The sequence below is a fragment of the Oncorhynchus masou genome, chromosome 31 (assembly GCF_036934945.1).
Source record: "Oncorhynchus masou masou isolate Uvic2021 chromosome 31, UVic_Omas_1.1, whole genome shotgun sequence".
In the NCBI taxonomy this organism is placed as follows: Eukaryota; Metazoa; Chordata; class Actinopteri; order Salmoniformes; family Salmonidae; genus Oncorhynchus; species Oncorhynchus masou.
Genome location: NC_088242.1, coordinates 31,841,958 through 31,864,910, shown reverse-complemented (window position 1 = coordinate 31,864,910; position 22,953 = coordinate 31,841,958). Strand labels below are relative to the sequence as shown.

At 41.9% G+C, this 22,953-nt stretch overlaps 1 protein-coding gene across 4 annotated transcripts; it reads left to right on the top strand.

The window, feature by feature from the left end:
• Positions 1-230: 230 nt before the first annotated feature.
• Positions 231-21,561, top strand: bicral (BICRA like chromatin remodeling complex associated protein). Of its 4 annotated transcripts, XM_064950709.1 has the most exons (14): positions 231-298; positions 1,569-1,662; positions 3,958-4,009; positions 4,532-4,577; positions 4,785-4,833; positions 4,944-5,009; positions 5,101-6,288; positions 6,384-6,429; positions 6,513-6,562; positions 8,729-8,778; positions 9,506-9,651; positions 17,714-17,808; positions 17,887-17,989; positions 18,080-21,561. In XM_064950709.1, the coding sequence occupies exons 3-14, from the start codon at positions 3,982-3,984 to the stop codon at positions 18,541-18,543; spliced, it is 2,331 nt and encodes a 776-aa protein (XP_064806781.1). In that variant the 5' UTR covers positions 231-298; positions 1,569-1,662; positions 3,958-3,981; the 3' UTR covers positions 18,544-21,561. The 4 variants fall into 4 exon arrangements, with proteins under 4 accessions (XP_064806781.1, XP_064806783.1, XP_064806782.1 ...); XM_064950708.1 differs by lacking the exons at positions 231-298; positions 1,569-1,662 and adding an exon at positions 1,693-1,919; XM_064950711.1 differs by lacking the exons at positions 231-298; positions 3,958-4,009 and having other exon boundaries at positions 1,402-1,662.
• The last annotated feature ends 1,392 nt before the right edge of the window (positions 21,562-22,953 follow it).

Here is a 22,953-nt window from a genome sequence, read left to right as displayed (position 1 = left end):
CGGAAGAGACGCGGTTGCTTCGTAACAAACGGCTTTCTTATTGGATAAATCTCTCCTCTCTTGTGACTATACTGTCATTCCATTGGTGGATTAGGGAGCGTTGTTTGCTACGTTCTCCCACTCCCACCCATGTTCATATGCATAATTGTTTAAACCCATAACAAATATCCAGTGGTGGAAGGAAAAAGTACCCCATTTTCATACTTGAGTAAAAGTAAAGTTACGTTACTAGATAATTACTCAATTAAAAGTGAAAGTCACCCAGTAAAATACTACTTGAGTAAAAGTCTATATATACGTAAGTATCAAAAGTAAATGTTTTTTCTAAAATATAGTTAGGTATCAAAAGTAAAAGTATCAATTATTTCAAATTTCTTACATTAAGCAAACCATACAGCATGATTTAAAACAATGTAATAAACATTTACAGAGAGCTAGTGTCACACTCCTACACGTAGTAATAATTTACTAATGAAGCATTTGTGTTTAGTGAGTCTGGCAGATCAGATGCAGTAGGGATGACCAGGGATTTTCTCTTGATAAGTGTGTGAATTGGACCAGTTTCCTGTCCTGCTAAGCATTCAGAATGTAACAAGTACTTTTGGGTGTCAGGGAAAATGTATGGAGTAAAAAGTACATTGTTTTCTTTAGGAATGTAGTGGAGTAAAAGTTGTCCAAAACATAAATAGTAAAGTACAGATACCCTCAAAAACGACTAAAGTAGTACATTAAAGTATTTTTACTTAAGTACTTTACACCACTGCAAATATCCATATATAATGATGTTCATGTTTTATTGTGCCCCATTGTGAAAGCAAGTGGAAGGATGACAGTGGACATATTAAGCAAATCCAGAGCTTTAATCTAGGAGAATATAATACAAATTTCAGAATAGTAAAGTAGTATATCAGTAGCCACCTTCACAGTAGGTGTAGAAGAGTTTATTATGCATTTCTCAATGTCACATACACCTCACTTTCACATACAGTACCTGTTAATTATTTTGCAGGAAGAAATAACTGCACTCTTCCAGTGTAGACTGCTGATGCAAGTATAAGAAATGGGTCTGTAGTTTAAGGAACACAATAGGCCTATATGAATTTACACCAGAATAGACTGAATTACATACAGTGTGTGTGGTTGACCCTCATCTCTGATTGAAACATTGTGAACATAGCATCACTGTGAATATGATTAATTTTGTTACATTTGCAATGACTTCTAAAAGATGTTTCCCCCATCCTATATCCCATTGGAGGGTATGTGAGTGGAATAACGCCCTCGTTTTACTGATCTCTCTGTTGCCACAATGTACAGCTTCCTCAATTACTTTATCAGCCACATCAAGGTGTGGCATCTGCTAGTGGCCCGCCCCCTACCGTTCATAATGGCCAAGTCTACTGTAAAACAATTTCCTATTCATAGGGGAGAAGAATTATGAAATATCTGTCATGAAAGTTAAAAAAAACTTTAATGAATGGTAGAACATAGTTTTTCAGTATTTCGAGTGTAGTGACTATTTGTCCGTTCTATGTTACTTCTATGGAATATTGCATCGCTATCTGTAGAATGCTCTGATGTTACTGCCTTCTTCTGGAGCGGCACTACCCGTGCTGTGATGGCGAGGAAACCCCGTTGACAAGGCACTGCTTTTTCATGACGGTGAGTTTCCCTTTGAGTGTATTATAATTTTGTGATAAAATTTCTAGGAAAAAACACACACAACCTCCTTCCTCCCTTCCTTCGGGGAGGGAAGAGAGTGAGAGTGGAGAGAAATCTATCTGAGACAGAACAGGGACAGTGAGAAAAATATGAGTGGGAGAGGGAGAAGAAGAAGAAGGAGGAGGAGGAGAAGGAGGGGGGAGCAAATTAAAAGTTGCCAAATGGAGATATTGGGTTTCAAGAGGAGTGAGACAGGAGTAAGGGTTTGCCTTCTTTCAGTCGTCTTTATGTTATGCTAATCGAAAAAAACACCTAGGTATCGACACTGTTTAGCCGTGTGAACGAATTCTATCCGACGATTCAAAATAGGCGACAACGGCTAGCTAACCTTGAACAGGCCGATGTTTACAAGTAAAAAGTCCGCGGTCAAATAGCTAGCCCAAAGAGCTGTTGCCGAAGACTCCGCGCGGTCGTAAATTCCACGATTGAAATATGTCTGTTCAGCCAATCGAGAGAAATCTGACGTTTTGCATTGCATGCTGGCAGATGAGCTAAATAGGAGACAAATGGTAACCTCTGAAGTCTACCCCAGCACAGCAGAGAAAGAGAGCACGTCAGCGACCAGCTAGAGGCTGGGAGGGCAGGCTTTTTGTGCTCGAATGCGATTATCATTGTCTGTCGATTCAGTCTATTTTTGGACATAAATCGCAAGCTGTACATCAGCTGGTGGTCTAAACGATGTTTCCAAAGCTTAAAACCGTGGCACGACTGTCGTTGCTAGCTGTTTGTCTGATGGCACGTTGATGCTACAATTTGGGAGGGTGTCATTACTATTTCAAAATTGAATTGGAACTAAATGTGTCTACTATTCTTTGGATAAACTGATTTGATAAATTACTCCGACCCTGACTTGCCATATCGTCTTGTACGCCTACTCCGACCACTAATTTGGTGACTAAGCTCGGTGCAGGGGAGAGGAAACACCATATTTTCAATAGCTTGGGCAACTGGCAAGCTAACAACGTTTTAGCTAGCCGCTGCTTGTTTTCCACATGCTCAAAATTCTGTGAAATTTGGAAAATTTAACTAGCTAAATATTCCAGGATTTATTGAGTGCATTTTGCCAGTTATTTGACACGTGTAGACATATCCCCCCCATTTAGTGGTGCTAGCTAATCCTGCCTCTATGACAAAATAACCCCAATGTTGAGAAGGGACCTCATTAGAGGTTAGCTAGCCGATTAGCCAGAGTTAACCTGGTGATGGTGTCGTAGTTGTCAGCAAATATCTCAAAACGGACACACTTGAAGAGATCCTTCAAAGAGCACGTGTATCGGTGTAACTTGTGAAATAAAATATAGTTTTACTGTTTTATTAATTTTCTGTGGAAAGCTGCATATAAAGTGGCACTCTTAACTGCGTATGCTAGCAGCTAGCTAGATATCTGGGCTGCTAGCAAAAATGCAGCTAGTTGTTTCACAATTCCAAAACGACCAGTTTTATTAACTATTAATCGTGCAATTCCCTACATTGAGCTACTCAATTGTAGCTGAGACATTTTATGACGCATTTTTTTTTGCCTTATTAGGCTTGGTTCTTTCTCAACCAAAGATGGTGGCCGAGTCGCCATTTTGTTTTAACGACTGGTTAAATGTGTTCAAGAGCACAATGTTACATCACTGACTTGACACAATGTATCACATTTGTCATTCGACATGGCGTCGAATGAAAGATACAAAAGAAGTCAAAAATGAAAATGTTGCTACAGTTGGACACATCACAGCCCCCCTACAGTGGCATGCCATTTTTCAAAACACCACCTTTTTTAACCCAGGCATTGCAGCTCTGAATTAACAAAATACACAGCTTCACCTTGAGAATATTCTAAGGCTACATTTACTGTTTTGCTCCTCATTGCTATTCACCACATTATTAACTGTTTTATGTCCCCTTTCACCACGATACAAAGCCAGCATCATTGGAGTTAGGTCTGTGGAATGTTGTTGGCTGTAAAACAAAGCAAATGCTTTGTAAACCTTCAACTCTCAAACAAACAACATTTTAAAGGGAACAGGGTGGAGTTATTTACACTGACTATCTTCATTTAATGGAAGGTGACAAGAGAGTAGACCAATGTGCAGGAGAAGAGACAAGGGTAGGGGTGGGAGCTTCACTCTCAATACTGCACTTTTAATACCATTGTTCTTAACTTCTCTCTTTCTGTGCCTCCCCCATCTCTCTTTTTCTCCCCTCTTATCTCTCTTGTCTCTCACTCTGCCCACTACTCCATCACAGCAAATAAAGGGTGGTGGTTAATGAATGATTCCATGCTCGCTGTCAGAAAGCTGTGAGTGTTTTATTGCGTCTCCATCTGTTACCACACCAGAGATAAGCATGCAGATACAGTCTGAGACATACACACACACAGGAGGAGACTGAGGAGAGGACGGCTCATAATAATTGCTGGAATGAAGTGAATGGAAATATATTAAAAAACCATGTGTTTGATACCATTCCATTATTTCTCCATTTCAATCATTACTATGAGCCTGTCCTCCCCAGGTGCCACCATCCCCCTGTGACACACCCACCCAGTACGTCCTCTGTGTTGTCTCACTGTTTATGTCTGCATTACTTTCCGTAACTCTTTTGTGCTCACAAGCATTCATAAGAATTGTTGCAGCAATGTAGAATAGTCAAGAGGATTTAGAATAAGAGCTTTTGCATTTATGAGCTTTTTAGCATAGTTGCAGTATACAGTTAAAATAGGATATCTCCCCCTTCCTCTTATCCTTTCCTCCATTACACCTCTTTCTACTCACTTCACCCCCCCTGTCACTTCATCTCTCTCTGCTCTCTCCTCACCCAGGTGTCATGGATGATGAGGACGATCGCCGTCTTCTGGATATTATAGGGTAAATCTATATAACACATAAATCACAAACACTATCTATAACACATCTAAAAACATATAACACTAAGGCATTAGTAATGGCAAGTGGAACAGATAAATCTGGTGCCCAGGGGTTATGAATGTTAAATAATAATTATATATATTTTTTTTCTAAAGTCAAATTCGGATGTTCTCTGACTGAAGCTCTCTCCCTCCTTCTGTCCTCCAGGGATGTGCAGGCGTTGAATGACTACCTCCACGGCTCCACCAACAAGTCTGTGAGTGTCTCCCCCTCTGGTCTACTAGTTCACCCATGCTCATTTCAAGTCATAGAATATTAGCACGCTGCTTTGCATACAGCTGAAGTGACATGTATTTTCTCCCTCAGATTGAGGAGGATGACGTGACGAACGCAGCTTACGGCTCTGCCGGAACCTTCTTCACCAGTAACACTGTGAGTATAAATAAATCTGCACTTACCTGCTGGTAATGGGTTTATAAACTGATGGAGCCTGCATAGTTATAAAGTGTTCTCTTTCTCTCAGGCTGGCTCTAACTCCGGCCTCAAAGATGAAGAGTTTGAGGATTCAGCAGGGGTGGGCCTCCAGCTTTCCAGTAGCCTATCGTTCATTGAGGATGAGCTGGGGGGAGAAGCTTCTCCAGGAGGAATGGATCTTGGCGGAGGAGAGGACCAGCCCTTTGACATCCTGCAGAAGTCTCTCATGGAGGCAGACATCACTGAACAGACTCTGGAACAGGAGGCCATGCTAGACTCCCAACCACCTCCCCCTCCTCTCCCCTCGGCCCCCTCCCCATTCCCCCCCCAGCTGGTCTCGGGGGGGTATGGCAGCGGGGTCACTACATCGACTGCAGCTTTTCCCAGTGGTCAGTTCCTCCAGGGTGTGTCCCAGCTGCCTAATGGCCAGGCAGGGGGGCACATCCAGGTGTTGGGGTCCTTTGGCGGGGGAGGGGTCCAGCAGATCCTCCTCCGGCAGGGTGGTGGGGTAGGGGGGGCGGTGGGGGGAGTAGCAGCAGGGGGGCAGGTGTTTGCCACTCCCTCCCCAGTGGGCCAGGTGAACCAGGTAGGCTTGCCCTTTAAGAACATCCCCCTGCAGAATATCATCATTCAGAGAGGACCTGGGAGCGCCCAGGCCCTGGTCAGACCTATCCAGCCCAAACCCCTTCAAGCTGGGGCTCAGACAGTCTATAGCCTGGGACTCCAGACCACAACCACCACCATGGTTAACACCGCGGCCCAGGGACACTACACAGCTAACGGCTCCATCCTGGTCCACTCTCCCTTGGGGCAGCAGAACCAGGGACAGCAAGGCCAGGCCAACCTGCCCCCAGGGCAGTACCTGGTCCACCACAATGGCCCCTCAGACCCATCCCAATCAACCCTGCTAGCCAATCAGAACACAGTACAGCTCGTCGCCGGGCAGAACTTCACGGCGACGGCCGGAGGTCAGCTGATCCAGGTGGGAGGCAGCCAGGTGGGAGTAGGAGGAGCCATGACCCAAACATGGCAGAATTTTCCTGGTACGAACCCTGCCCCAGTACAGGCGGCATCAAACCAGGGGCGTCTGACGCTGGTTGGAACGGCGACTGGGGTTCGAGGGCAGGTGTCGGGCAGCCCAGTGCAGCGTCTCGTACTGTCTCAGACTCAGAACAGCAGCTCCCTCTCCCCCATGTCTCTCTCTGGTACTGCCTCACAGGAACAGGAGTACACACAGGTATTAACTACAACTCTCTTCCTCACTTAATTATTACCTCTTTGTATGCGCTTCTATAATATGTTTTTGTATTGTTTTGTTCTCCAATTCCTCAGGACAAGCAGGCTCAGACACAGCTCGTCAACCTCCTTGGAAACAAAGGTTTGTGTTTGTGTTTTTGTGTGTTGTTGTTATAGATGTATATAAACCCCTCTCCTGACTTCTGTTTCTCATTTGTTTCCTAGCTGTGAAAACAATGACCTACATCAGCCAAGACGCCCCGCTAAACACACAGGTATTCTACATGTTATACACTGTGTGTGTGAGGTCATGAAATGTTGTCAGCTGGTGATTGTCATGCAACTAACTGCCTGTCTCACAATAACTGATTGACTTTTAAGTAACATAAACTGTTTAAAATGTTTAACATATCCAGCTTCCATGCTTTGCTTACAATCCACTAATGCAGACCTTTGGAACATCTGAATTTTAAAAAGTCTAATAAATACATTTAATATAGCCTACACCATCACAATAAATCCATTATTTATTTTAGGCAGGTCTAAATATGTCGTCCTTATGTTATTCCGTATGGCTGTGGGCTATGCTAGATCATTTAGCAGGCAAGATTTGCTTTTAATTTCTGTGGCATTACTTTATAGTTAGAAGAATACAATTGAACATAGCTGAATAAAATAGAAAGGATATTTTTCTCAGGTAGTGCACACATGCAGCTATTCTGTGTTGAGCGGTTAACAAAGAAACCGGTCCTCCTATATGCTTAATTTAGAGTTATTTATGCAACTTTACTTGTGATACAAACGTTGGGCTATATGTTTTGTTTTCTAACACATTCTAAGGCTGCATGATGCTACTCTAATGATGATTTGAAAAAAGTCACGAAAGGCAAGCGCAGGATTTCTTGCGCAGCCTGCACACACTTCATCAGTCTCTCATTCACAATTTGATAAGCACTGATAATATTCTCACCCATAAGATTATTCTTAATAACATTTTATTTAGAATGGCCCAGAAAAAACAAAAACATGTCATCCGTAGCCTGCACTTGTCACGCCCTGACCATAGAGAGCCTTTGTTTTTCTATGGTATAGTAGGTCAGGGCGTGACTGGGGGTTTTCTAGTTATTATTTTCTATGTGGGGTTCTAGTTTAGTTTTTCTATGTTGGTGTTTGGTATGATTCCCAATTAGAGGCAGCTGGCTATCGTTGTCTCTAATTGGGGATCATATTTAAGTAGCATTTTGTCCACCTGTGTTTTATGGGATATTGTTTTGAGTTAGTGTATGTTACACCTCTTTGTTACGCTGTTTGTTTCGTTCTTTATTTGTTTTGTACGTTTCTAATAAATAATATGTGGAAACCATATAGCGCTGCAGCTTGGTCCGATAATTATTCCAGGGAACGTGACAGCACTCGAAAAGTGAATGGAGGTTACGCGCAGTTACGTTTTTAATATGCCAGGTAGGCTACACTGTCTGAAGTGTATTAATGTGCTTAATTTTTAAGCAATAAATATGGCAGCACGAGAAAGCTGGCATCCTCTTTTCAAATAGTGTTCAGTCAAAACTATGTTTTCACACGTGATTGAACAAAGCTTATTAACTACATGTTTCACTAAGCTCTGTAGGCTATGGGCTCTCCAACTGTGTTCCAGGGGTCTTGGGACTATAGGCTACGTTTGAGGTTATTTAGCCACTTTAGTTGTGATACAAACCTTATAAAAACATATAGGCCTATGGGCTAAGATGCATGAGATGATTTGAAAAAGTTGTGCTGTTTCTGGCCTTAGACTGCACACGCTTGGCATCATTCACAAGTGATAATATTCTCACCCATCAGACTATTTTCAATTTAATCTTGTCTTTACAAATATTATTTAGTATATGTGTGAAATGAGTTTAGATTTAGAATGGGCCATTATCATTCACGGAACAGAGGCAGGGTGAAAAAATACATGTAATCTGTATTTAAATGAAACCTTTTTATTTAACTAGGCAAGCCAGTTACGAATACATCCTTATATACAATGACGGCCTACCGGGGAACAGTGGGTTAACTGCCTTGTTCAGTGGCAGAACGACAGATTTGTACCGTGTCAGCTTGGGGATTCGATCCAGCAGCCTTTCGGTTACTGGCCCAACACTCTAACCACTAGGCTATGCACTTGAATAGCCAATGGAAGACGCTTTTCCCATGGTTCATTTTCATGCTAGTCAGGTAGGCACGTCCCGCCCCGGATTTATAAAGTGTTTTATAAATTTATTTAGTTATAAAGTTATAAAGGATTTATAAAGTTGAGAAATAAATATAGTAGGCCTAGCCTATAGAAAGTGGATGGGATCCTCTTCTTTTTAGTAGTGGCCTATAGAAATATTGCGAAACATGGGTTTACAGACCTGTGTGGTGGTGGTGATGATGATATTGAAATATGTCTCTTGTAGGGCAGTGCTCAGAAGAGGCCGGCCCCTCAGCAGCTCACCAGAGGAGGAATGTAAGTAGTGTATGTGTATAGATGCCGTGTGTGTGTGTGCATGCAGTGCTCTTGTGAAAGTCTACACAAAAAAAGTCTACACAAATTTTGCTGCCTTATAGGTCCAATGCATCCGTTTTTATCTCAATATCAAATAATTTCTGGGTAACAATTAAGTGCCTTACTGTGATTGTTTTCAATTAAAATGGTCAAAAAGAAGCAAAATAGCAAGAATGGCTCTCAAGTGTTGAGTGTTCCTGTATTGTCCAGTCTCCACCCCGACTTAAATCTTCTTAAAATAAACTGAGGCAAGGTTTGAATATTGCTGTCCATCAATGATTCCCTACCAAATGTACTGAGCTTGAGCAATTTTGACAAAAACATTGGATGTACGTTGCCTTAAGAGTTGAGCAGGGTTGGTAGAATCTTATTCAAAATGATTCACAGCTGTAATGGCTGCCAAAGATGCTTCCACTAAGCATTAACGCAATCAATACATCGTCATTTTCCATTTCATAGTCATTTGTAGAATTTTCTGTGATTTTTCTTTCACTTTGGATTGGTTTTCATTTAATCGTTTTTATATAGAATTTTAAGGCAGCAAAATGTGAAGACTGTGCAAGGGGTGTGTAGACTTTAACTAGGGACTGGATATGTGCGTGTCAGTGGCGTACCGCAGTTTTGCTGGGCACCCCCTTGGTGGGCTGCTGGAGTGTGTGTGATAAGTGTACTATGTGTGTCTCTCCAGGATGCTACAGCAGTTGAGGATGGATCATTCGGGGGTTCTGTCACCTGACATCGCCCGCTTCACCTCATTGGATGATGCACTGCACAGACTCCTCCCCTACCACGTGTTCCATGGAGCTCCGCCCAACAGGGAAGAGTTTTCCCAAGGTCAGCTGTTTGTTCACCCGCCCGGAGGTGCATATGCGACAGCCCAAAGTCAGACACTAACACGGAGCCCAAACCGGCTGTGCGCGCGCCACCGTGCATACATTTATTTTGTCCCCCCACATCAAAGCGATCACTACACCCAGGTTAAAATATCAAAACAAACTCTGAACTAATTACATTAATTTGGGTATAGGTCAAAAGCATTAAACATTTATAGCAATTTAGCTATCTAGCTTGCACTTGGCTTGCTGTTGCAGCTAATTTGTCCTGGGATATGAACATTGAGTTGTTATTTTACCTGAAATGCACAAGGTCCTCTGCTCCGACAATTAATCCACAAATAAAACGGTCAACCGACTCGTTTCTAGTCATCTCTCCACCTTCCAGGTTTTTTATTCTTTGAACTTATATGGTGATTGGCATCTAAACTTTCATAGTATTACCACGACGACCGACAACACAGTTCATCTTTCAATCACCTACGTGGGTATAACCAATGAGATGGTACGTGGGTATCTGCTTCTTTAAACTAATGAGGAGATGGGAGAGGCAGGACTTGCACTGCGATCTGCATCACAAATAGAACTGACTTCTATTTTAGCCCTTGGCAACGCAGACCGCGAGCAGTGTGGGTGCAATAATGGAATAATATAGATTTCTACATTTATTTTGCAACGCTCACGCATGCGATGTGAGCGGTGTAGTCAGGGTATAATGTGGTTTTCCAACAGCAAGGCTCAAATCAACATGACAGTGTTGCCATTGTTTATGAAATGTTTTCGTTAGAATGTCAAAATAATCACCTAACCCCCATATCACACAAACTGAAATCATAATATAATATTGTTTCCACATTGTATAATCGATTAGTGAGAGAGAGCCTCACATATCACATTTATTTGAATATATCCGCTGTACACATAAATTCCGGCAAATTTGTTTTTGTCATGTATTTGTGTGGGTAAATCATAAACACCCGAATGATTGGTTGACAATAGAGCCTCCCACAATGCATGTGATGGCTGCATGGCGCAGTTGGGGAAAAGCAACGTCATTAACTTTGATCACATGATTTTTGTAAAGTTCATAGTTGACATGTTGGTGTGACGCTGCTTGCTTAGCGAGTACCACTCCTTCTGATTCGGCTCACACTGAGGCTTGAACCTTGGACCTGTGCCTTGCTAGCACATGTGACCGCTCTCCTGAAGTGTCTTACCAGTCGGCCCCACTCAAATAGCTAGCTCTTTGCTGGCATAAGTAGGGACACTTTAGGCTGAGGAGTACATTTTATACATCCCATGTGCTACGTAGGTGGCAGTCGGACAATTCTTATCCCCAGAATGGGCATGATGCAATGCTTTGCTCTCACACAGCCACCCAGAGTATCTGCGCTTGTGCACGGGTGCGCTTCACGCTGCTAAAACGTGGTAGTTACAGGATCAAAACAGCTGAGGGTTTAGCCTTGCGCTTCAATGCTCCAGGTGTTGCGGAAATTGACCCACTACTACTGTTTAAGTCGTGCACCTACGTCATCTCGCGTCATCTCCCTAAATCTACCTTTAAACTTGACCTGACCTATCACGTTATGTATTACTGCCCCACAGTGGCAAGAAGTGACCTCCCAAAAAACACAAAAACTATACAACACATACAGTTGAAGTTGGAAGTTTACATACACTTAGGTTGGAGTCATTAAAACTCGTTTTTCAACCACTCCACACATTTCTTGTTAACAAACTATAATTTTGGCAAGTCAGTTAGGACATCTACTTTGTGCATGACACAATTCTTTTTTCCAACAATTGTTGGCAGATAGATTATTTCACTTATCATGTAAGGTGTCAATTCCAGTGGGTCAGATTAACATACACTAAATTGGCTGTGCCTTTAAACAACTTAGACAATTCCAGAAAATGATGTCATGGCTTTAGAAGCTTCTGATAGGATAACTGACATAATTTGAGTCAATTGGAGGTGTACCTGTGGATGTATTTCAAGGCCTACCTTCAAACTCAGTGCCTCTTTGCTTGACATCATGGGAAAATCAAAATAAATCAGTCAAGACCTCCAAAAACAAATTGTAGACCTCCACAAGTCTGGCTCATCCTTGGGAGCAATTTCCAAACACCTAAAGGTACCACGTTCATCTGTACAAACAATAGTACGCAAGTATAAACACCAAGGGACCACGCAGCCGTCATACCGCCCAGGAAGGAGACGCATTCTGTCTCCTAGAGATGAACGTACTTTGGTGCGAAAAGTGCAAATCAATCCCAGAACAACAGCAAAGGACCTTGTGAAGATGCTGGAGGAAACGGGTATAAAAGTATCTATATCCACAGTAAAACAAGTCCAATATCGACATAACCTGAAAGGCCGTGCAGCAAGGAGGAAGCCACTCCTCCAATACCGCCATAAAAAAGCCAGCCTACGGTTTGCAACTGCACATGGGAACAAAGATCGTACTTTTTGGAGAAATGTTCTCTGGTCTGATGAAACAAAAAAGAACTGTTTGGCCATAACGACCATCGTTATGTTTGTAGGAAAAAGGGGGAGGCTTGCAAGCCGAGGAACACCATCCCAACCGTGAAGCACGGGGGTGGCAGCATCATTTGTGGGGGTGCTTTGCTGCCTCAGGGACTGGTGCACTTCAGAAAATAGATGGCGTCATGAGCAAGGAAAATTATGTGGATATATTGAAGCAACATCTCAAGACATCAGTCAGGAAGTTAAAGCTTGGTTGCAAAGGTATCTTCCAAATGGAGAATGACCTCAAGCATTCTTCCAAAGTTGTGGCAAAATGGCTTAAGGACAACAAAGTCAAGGTATTGGAGTGGCCATCACAAATCCCTGACCTCAATCCTATAGAACATATGTGGGTAGAACTGAAAAAGTGTGTGCGAGCAAGGAGGCCTACAATCCTGACTCAGTTACTCCAGCTCTGTCTGGAGGAATGGGCCACAATTCACCCAACTTATTTTGCAAGCTTGTGGAAGGCTACACGAAAAGTTTGTCCCAAGTTGAACAATTTAAAGGCAATGCTACCAAATACTAATTGAGTGTATGTAAACTTCTGACCCACTGGGAATGTGATGAAAGAAATAAAAGCTGAAATAAATCATTCTCTCTACTATTATTCTGACATTTCACATTCTTAAATTAAAGTGGTGATCCTAACGGACCTAAGACATATAATTTTTACGAGGATTAAATGTCAGGAATTGTGAAATCTGAGTTTAAATGTATTTGGCTATGTAAACTTACCACTTCAACCGTGCATGGCTCCTAGCCTCCCCTGCATACAGTAGATAGGCAACTTTCTTTACTAACACTAAAACAAAAACTGAAACTACAAAAAATTTAACTGTTTTTATAAAACTTAAGCTAAATAAAAACTAGTAAAGTGTATCTGCAAACTAACTGAAACTAAACTGAATTTCAAATAAAAAATGGCAAACTAAAAGAAAAGAGAAACGCAAAACTATAATAACCTTGATTCCTAATGTGATGTGTGGACTTGATAATCATAATTTAGGCTAATAATATAACTCAATCACTGTTTGTAAAAATGCATGAGCACGTAGTGATGTAGAGTAGGCCTAGCCTATAAATAAAATGTTATTTGTCACATGCTTCATAAACAACAGGTGTAGACTAACAGTGAAATGCTAACGTATGGGTCCTTTTCCAACATTGCAGAGTTAAAGATAAAATAAATTACAATAATGACAAAAAATAATAATAATGACAAAAAATAACATGTCATTAAAAATACAGCAAGTACCAGTACTGAGTCAATGTACAGGAGTACGAGGTAATTGAGGTAGCTGTGTACATATATGTAGTGGTAAAATGACTAGGCAAGTAGTAGCAGCATATGTGGTGAGTATGAGTGTGTGGCGTCAGTATGCATGTGTGCGCGGGCGTATGTGTTGTGGTGTCAGTGTAAATACAGTCCAGTGTGTGTGCATAGAGACAGTGTAAGAGAGTTAGTGCAAAAAAAAGGTAAATGCAGGTTGTCCGGGTAGCCATTTGATGAGCTATTTAGCAGTCTTGTTTAGCTGTCTTATGGCTTGGGGGTGGAAGCTGTTCAGGGTCCTGTTGGTTCAAGATTTTGTGCACTGTCACCGCTTGCCAACAATTTATGGCTTGAGGGGGTAACGTTGATCAATCTAATGTTCTAATACACTCGTTGATATTGAATAATAGAATATTAGTTTCTATGTTAAAAATTATACATTTTTGGGTCCATTTGTTGAAATTAAATAATAGAAAATTGGTTGAAATTGTTTACATTTCTTATTTTTCTACTATGTAATATGTTCTTATTGACCTTTTTTTGACCTGCAAGTTGAAATATTAGTGTGGCTGGAAAATTGGGGTTCATCACTGTGGTTCAAGTGGATGCTACCATTTCTGTAAAGAGGTAAATTAATGTGGTCCTTGGAGTCTCACACACAGTGATTATTTATTTATATATAGCTTATGATCATTGATCATTGTTGATCTAATAAGCCTATTTAGATAAATTATTATTTCAATATATTCAAATAGCGCTTAAAATGAGCTCCTTTGCCTCTCCTCCCACAGACACGTTTGAGTAAAATCCCTGCTTCACTCCTCCCACATCTGTTGGATATAATGCAGATGGGCTATAGTCTAATTAACATTCACTTTCCCACTATAATATACTATTAGCCTACAGGTTAGGATAATGGGGTGCAAAATAGCGGTGTTGTAGTGAATTTGGAGGACAGCTCAACATGGGACACATACACACGATCCCAATATACAGTAATTTGTTTCATTGCATGTGCTCATGTAGCCTACTAGCCTCCAGTCGCTAGAAGGATAGTTGCCATAAAGGGGTAATACTACTGTTAAAGCTGTAATATGTAACTTTTTGGGCAACCTGACCAAATTGACATAGAAATGTGAGTTATAGATCTGTCATTTTCAATGAAAGCAAGTTTAAGAAGCAGTAGATTGGTTCTATGTGCGCTATTTCTATGCTTCCAGTTATGTTTTGCTTTTGTGCATTTGACTTTCAGTTTTGTAGACCAGCTTAAAAGATCTGAAAATACAATATTTTTGGTTATTTGGAAAGTTCACAGCAATTTAGATTGTACAATGATTCTTTACACTATACATTGCTTAGTTTTCCTAAATTCCGTTTGTGACAAAACATCTTCAGTCAGTTTTTTTTGGTTGTCCGAGAATGCCAAGGGTGTGCAAAGCTGTCCTCAAGGCAAAGGGTGGCTATTTGAAGAATCTCAAATATAAAACATATTTTGATTTGTATAACATTTTTTTTGGTTACTACATGATTCCATATGTGTTATTTCATAGTTTTGATGTCTTCATTATTATTCTACAATGTAGAAAATAGTAAAAATAAAGAAAAACCCTTGAATGATAGGTGTTCTTAAACTTCTGACCTGTAGTATATATATTTGTATTGACTGTAAAAACACAAGCAAATTAGCTTCAAGTGATTTTCATTTCAGAAATCTGTTCCAAAGTATTGCCACACTTAGCAGGGAGGGAGGGAGGGAGGGAGGGAGAGAGAGACTCAGTGGACAGTTTAAAAAAAATTGCACAACCCTGTTCACAAAAATGTTTAGCTCCTACAGACTGAGTCACGCGGGCGTGGCTTGCTATATAGAGCATTCAGTTATTATTCGATTGAACGTTTGAATGGGCAAAACGAGTGACCTAAGTGTGGTATGATCATTGGCGCCAGGCATGCCGGTTCCAGTATTTCTGAAACAGCCGGCCTCCTGGGCTTTTCACGTACGATAGTGTCTAGGGTCTACCGAGAATGGAGCGACAAAACACATCCAGTCAGCGGCAGTCCTGTGGGCAAAAACAGCTCGTTGATGAGAGGTCGAAGGAGGATGGCAAGAATTGTGCAAGCTAACAGGCGGGCCACAAACGCAGCACAACCGTGGTGTTCAGAACAGCATCTCAGAACGCACAACTTGTCGGTCCTTGTCACGGATGGGCTATTACAGCAGACGACCACACTGAGTTCCACTCCTATTAACTAAAAATAAGAAGAAGCACGTGATCACCAAAACTGGATAATTGTGGAGTGGAAAAATATCTCCTGGTCCAACAAATCCAGGAGTCAGGATTTGGCGTAAGCAGCTGAGTCCATGGCCCCATCCTGCCTGGTGTCAACGGTACAGGCTGGTGGCGGTGGTGTACTGGTATGGGGAATGTTTTCCTGGCACACGTTAGGTCCCTTGATACTCGTTGAGCAATGGTTCCATTCCCTGAAGAATTTGGGCTGTTCTGGAAACTAAGGGGGTTCTGACCCGGTACTAGATGGGTTTACCTAATAAACTGGCCACTGAGTGTATGTGATCGTATTCAAATATGTAAGCAAGGTTTTAAATGATTATGTTTTAGTCAAATATTATATCGGTTTTGGCTTCTTGTGGTCAATTTGCAGTCTACAAGAAAACATCTTCCTGCTGCTGAATCTAGTTGATGATCCCTGAGAAAGGCTATATTGTTCATTAAATTAAGTTGCGATTTTTGCTAACTAAAAGACAGATCTTTTCATTGTCTTCTCTTTACAGCAGCATTTCCCAAACTTGGTCCTGGGAACCCCAAGGGGTGCATGTTTAGTTTTTTTGCCCTAGCACTACACAGCTGATTCAAATAATCAAAGCTTGATGATGAGTTGATCATTTGAATCAGCTGTGTAGTGTTAGGGAAAAAAATACAGAAAAAACGTGCACCTATTGGGGTCCCGAGGACTGAGTTTGGGAAACACTGCTTTACAGCAATAGTTTGGAAAGAAAATAGCTATGTTTTCCCGTAATTGTATTTTGAAATATTGCAATATGCCTGGCTGGGCCTCTCTACTTTTCACTGACAGTCGCAACTCAACAATCATCTATTTGGTATTTGTCGCGTGCGCTGCCCAAATTGCGGGCCCTTCCGCTGGAGGCAATGTGATTTTAAAAACAATCCACAGCTTGTTTTTTTCAAAGAAGCTCATCATCCTTTGTGGCCAATTGATGCATTCTGGTGCCGTAGCCTGTTTTTTCTGTTTTAATATATTTATGTAATACACTATTTAGGCTTTATAATTATGGCAATTGAATTCAATATACTTTAGGGAAAGCTTAGCCATATGCCTTTTGTTGCCCGAGAATACCAGAGGTGTCTTTAATGATAGAATGAATGCTTCAATCTAGTTTACATTGTTCAAGTTTTTCATCTCTCATTCTCTTAAGCAGTTAAGATGTTTAAGGACCAAATGCAATTAATTTTTTTTTTTTTACAAATTACATTGGTTTAACCGGTTTTAAGGAAATTAAAAGCTGTGAAAATAACCAAACATGTTTCTGATAAGATTTCAGTTCGTCTTGGATGCATATTTTATGTGGTTGGAATACTATCGGCTTTTATGACGCTGATAAGGACAGGGACCGCCTGTAAAGGTGCTATCTCACATTCACATTCTCTCAAGAGGCTGAATGAAATAAATCATATTTCTCCACCCCTGTTCATGAGTCAAAATGTAGGATTTGTATATGAATTGGTATAGTGTCTCACAATCATTACACAGAACGTAGCTGCCACTGCAATCATCCACTTTTACCTCTTCACCAAATCTTCCCCATACATTAGGCTACCTACTGTTCTGACCCTCCTATTTATTTTCAACTCTCCATTTCGCAGCTTTTCTCTTACTGAATTCAACTCAGACTTTTTGTCTCAGTGGATCGACGGTAACTTTTTCTGCCCAAGTTCCCAAAACATTTGGCAATTGGTGTGTATTTGGTAAACTAGTTTTATTTAGTCCCTAAATAAAAACCTCAATGTAGCCTATAGATATGAACTGCGCAATAATTTTTAATGCATTGTTTTCTCTTTATTCAACCCGCCCGCCACCCACCCACCCTTCATCCACGCCATATTTCATGACCCTAAACCCGTCTGCCCTGCGGACATAACCGCTGGGACTGCAGGTTGTGTGTCAACCCATGCACCACTAGTGTGTGTGTGTGTGTCTGTGTAACCACTGTATTCTGTCTCTTAACAGTGGATGATGAGTTTGAGTCGATGGCGACTCAGGTATTGAAGAGGACTCAGGTCATGATCAACAAATACAGACGACTGCTGATGGTGGAGGCTGAGGTGAGTACGCACACACACAATTATTTTGAATCTTTGAAAAGTGTTGTGCTAACAGGAAGTTCCTTCCCCTCCCTGCAGCGCTCCAGTCCCTCCTCAGAGATGGTGATGATTGACAGGACCTTCAACCAAGAGGAGCGCCAGAACCTGACACAAGACAAACGTATGATACTGGTGGACCCAGGTGAGGAGGTGGGACTTGGCAGGGGTGTGGACCATTGAGCAAGTGTGGACCATTGTTTTTTCTCATCATCGTCTCTCTCTCCCTCCATAGATGGCTTCTTGGAAGATTTCTGCTGTGGGGTAAAGACATCTCCCCTCTCTCTACCCTGCCTCCCCTTGGACCCTCTCTCCACCCCCTCGTCCAGCCACGGCGGTAGACAGACAGACAGAGGGGCGACCACAGACCCCCCTTACAGGACAGACCCCCAGTCGGGCTATGGAGACCCGGGGGGAGGAGGGAGAGGAGGAATAGATTCTTTTAAGAGTATCATGGACCTGAGGAGGACTCAACATAGCAACTATGGAAACAAAGCTGCCTCTAGCAACCACAGCAACTATCTCCATGGCAATGTGGCTGCTACTGCCACAGCGGCGATGTCGACAGAGCCGGTACAGACTCAGTTCCTGTCTCACCTGTCCTCCTCTCACCCCCAGGCCCCCCTGCCCCTCCCTCCCACCCTGCCCGACACAGACTCGGTTCTAGAGGCAGCTGTGAACAGCATTCTAGAATGTTAGACAGACAGATTTGACAGACGGACGTGCCACCATTCCATCTCTCTCACCCCCCCCCCCATCCTTTGCCCCGCCGGCTCATTCTTGGGGCTACTTGTTTGTTATTGTTTATTTTCTTATTTTGCTCTCCCATTGTCAGTCCTTTTCAACCAGCTCTGAGTTAGTTACAGTCATAGAAATATAATCTATATTATTTTTTCTATGGTTACAGTACTATGGTTACTGTAGGACAACCAGGGGTCATGACCTGTGTTACATCATGTCCTGTTGGGTGTGAGCCGGAAGAAGATATCAACCCCCTGAACCCCAACTTTAGCCACGTGTAATTATGCTGAAGTTTAGGGAGGAAGAATATGATGATGATTCTGTGCCTGAGAAATTCTATGTTGTCCTTCAAATGTTTACATGAAGAAGCCTTGTAAGAAATGTCCTTTAATTTTTGCACCTGCCATTACACACCTTCACACACTGAATATACCAAACATTAGGAACCCCCCCCCCCCATGATAACAGCCTCAATTCGTCGGTGAATGACTCTATAAGGTGTCAAAAGCGTTCCACAGGGATGCTGGCCCATGTTGACTCTAATGCTTCCCACAGTTGTGTCAAGTTGACTGGGATGACCTTTGGGTGGTGGAACATTCTTGATACACACAGGAAACTGTTGTGCGTGAAAAATCCAGCAGCGTTGCAGTTTTTGACAGAGACCGGTGTGCCTGGCACATACAACCATACCTCTTTCAAAGGCACTTACATTTTTGGTCTTCTGAATGGCAAACATACACAATCCATGTCTCAAGGCTTAAAAATACTTCTCCCCTTCATCTACACTGATTGAAGTGGATTTAACAAGTGACATAATTAAGGGATCATATCTTCCATCTGGATTCACCTGGTCAGTCTTATGGAATGGAAAGAGAAGGTGTTCTTAATGTATTGTATACTCAGTGTATAATACCATAGTCATTTGATGGATTTGACAACTACAAGAAATATATTGTTCTTTTTCTGTTCTATACTTCAGTTTTCATATTCAAGCCAGAGAGACTCACTCACACTCTGAGTGTCTAACTACTAAAGCAGCTTTTGGTTTTCTGTCAGTTTTTGAAATGTATCTTTGACATTTTTCTTATGTACCTTAAAGGTATGTGATGCCCCTCCGCGCGCGTACACACACACACACACACACACACACACACACACACACACACATTTTGTTCTTCTATCCTTGTGGGGACCTAAAATTAATTTCCATTCAAAATCCTATTTTACCTAACCTTAACCCCTAAACACTTGTTGTGTTCGGGTTCTGCGCATGTGACAAAGTTTGATTTGAACTCCTAACTCCTAAACCTAATTCTAACCATAATTGTAACCATAACCCTAAACCTAACCCTAAACTTAAAATAGCCTTTGTCCTCATGTACCCAAAAGGGTTAAAACAGTATTTATTTTTTACTATCCCTGTGGGGACTTTTGGGGGTTTTAGGTCCCCACAAGGATAGAAAAACCAACCCACACATCAAACACACACATTTTGTTCTATCTTCATGGGGACCTAAAATTAATTTCCATTCAAAATCCTATTTTTCCTGACCTTAACCTGGAACCCAAACCCTGAACCTAATCCCTTACCCAAACCCTAATTGTAAGCATAACCCTAAACCTAACCTCTAAGCTTAAAATAGCATTTGTCCTCATCGGGATGTGGGAAATGTCTCCACAAGGGGAGAATTTTTTTTCTTGTTTTACTATCCTTGTCCCCACAAGTATAGAAGAACCAAGACACACACACACACACACACGCACACACACACACACGTGTATTGGTGTTGGGGGGAGCTAACTCCTCAGATTGAGGGAAAAATGTTACGACATGTTTATCTTTTTTTATTTAGATTAGATTTAGTTAATTTAAAAAAATGAAACATCACTATTATTTGTGTTGTTAGTGATGTTTGTCCCAGCGATGTCAACACGCAACCATGGCAATGTCTTACTGTCATGTGATACAATGACCCTGGAAGGTCATGGATTGTATATGTATGTCCACTCTCTGTGAAGGTGTGCTGGTGTGTTCGTTTGTTGTGTGTTCACTCACCCCGGTTGAATGTCACTCGTTCCCTAGCACACTTAGTTTCCCCTCCTCCACTCTATCCTTCTCTCCCTCCCCACAGTTAAGAGATGAGAGACAAGTGTATGTAAACTCTGCTTTTAAACTGACTGAAGGCCTTAGATAGAAAGTGTCTTCTGTCTGAGTGAGTAAGGGCTTGAATGGTCGTGTTCTCCTGCTCAAACGTCGCATACATCAACCAATGGTTGCGTGCCACGTCCTTGACTGTGCCGTGGCGTCGGGCACCAGATTGCTAGAATATATGTGGCACGTCTATCCTATCCAGGTGTTGTAAGGTCTTCATGTGCCAGCAGTGTCTGAGCAGAGGAACACAACCACTGGGTGTGGCCTTCTCAGCCCTGGTCCTGAGGACCACTGTGTCTGCTGGTCGACACTCAAATGACACACTATTCCCCATATATTTTTACCCAGAGCCTATGTAACTCACCCTATGTAACTCACCTTATGTAACTCACCCTATGTAACTCACCCTATGTGACTCAAAAGTAGTGGACTATATGGGAAGTACTTTCACACAGGAGTGTCTTGAGGGATTGAGGTACGAGGCTATGCCCTTTCTGCCAAGGAGAGCAATACATTTCTACTTTCTTGACCCGTTTTCACTGTTGAATTTCTTTTGGTCTGTCTCACTATCTACATGATTTGTATAGGGGTTTTTTTGGTAGAAAAAATGAAAACGTGAAACACAAAATATTTATAATTTTTTGTAAGGAAAACCCCAGAGGAAAAACACGAGAAAATGAAGTTCTTTTTTTTATTCTGTTGGCTTTGAAGTGTTCCAAGAGAAATTGTTACAAAATACTGTCAGTTGTTCATTTCTAGTTTGTGTGTTTACTACAACAGCAAAAATAGGTCAATAATAAATTCATTTTGAATACAATCATAAACTGGCTCAGCCTGATTGATTTAATACATTCGCCAACACATGTATTATTGGTAGTAGTTAGATATTCAGTTTGTTGTGGGGTCCAGTATGAAACTCATACTGCTGGTCATTATTTCACATTCAATTCATTCAAGGCTCCACAGACTTACAACATAGCATGTTGCTGGTAGAGCAAAATCATGAGCCATATAAAAAAACAGTCCAAGAGTGACAGACAACAGGTGGAAAAGTCTTGGGAGCCCTTCACAGGTTCTGGTTTCACTTCGTTGCTGTTCACACAACAAGTAATATTAACTAGTCCTAGTAATACAAGTACTGTTGAAGTATCCTTCCCTTTCATCACAACAGAAAAAAATCATAAAAAATGCCACACATAAATACTTCAGATATATACTGATACACTACGTGACCAAAAGAATGTGGACACCTGCTAGTCGAATATCTCATTCCAAAATCAGTGGCGTTATTATGAAGTTGGTCCCCCCCTTAGCTGCTATAACAGCCTCCAGTCTTCTGGGAAGGCTTTCCACTAGACATTGGAACGTTGCTGTGGGGACTAGCTTCCATTTAGCCACAACAGCATTAGTGAGGTTGGGCACTGATGTTGAGAACCGATGTTGAGCGATTAGGCCTGGCTCGCAGTCGTCGTTCCAATTCATCCCAAAGGTGTTCGATGGGGTTGAGGTCAGGGCTCTGTGCAGGCCAGTCAAGTTCTTCCACACCGATCTCGAGAAACCCTTTCTGTATGGACCTTGCTTTGTACACGGGCATTGTCATGCTGAACCAGGAAAGGGCCTTCCCCAAACTGTTGCCACAAAGTTGTAAGCACAGAATTGTCTAGAATGTAATTGTATGCTGTAGCGTTAAGATTTTCCTTCACTGGAACTAAGGGGCCTAGCCGAACCATGAAAAACAGCCCCAGACCATTATTTCCCCTCCACCAAACTTTACAGTTTGCACTATGGTAGCAGATTGAGGTAGTCACCTCATACAAGTACCTGGGAGTATGGCTAGACGGTACACTGTCCTCTCAGTACATATCAAAGCTGCAGGCTAAGGTTAAGTCTAGGCCTGGTTTCCTCTATCGTAATCGCTTCTCTTTCACTCTAGCTGCCAAACTAACCCTGATTCAGATGACCATCCTACCCATGCTAGATTACGGAGATGTAATTTATAGATCGGCAGGTAAGGGTGCTCCACCAATGCTCCTTATAGGACACATCACTGCACTCTGTACTCCTCTGTAAACTGGTCATCTCTGTATACCTGTTGCAAGACCCACTGGTTGATGCTTATTTCTAAAAACCCTCTTAGGCCTCACTCTCCACTATCTGAGATATCTACTGGAGCCCTCATCCTCCACATACAACAACCGTTCTGCCAGTCACATTCT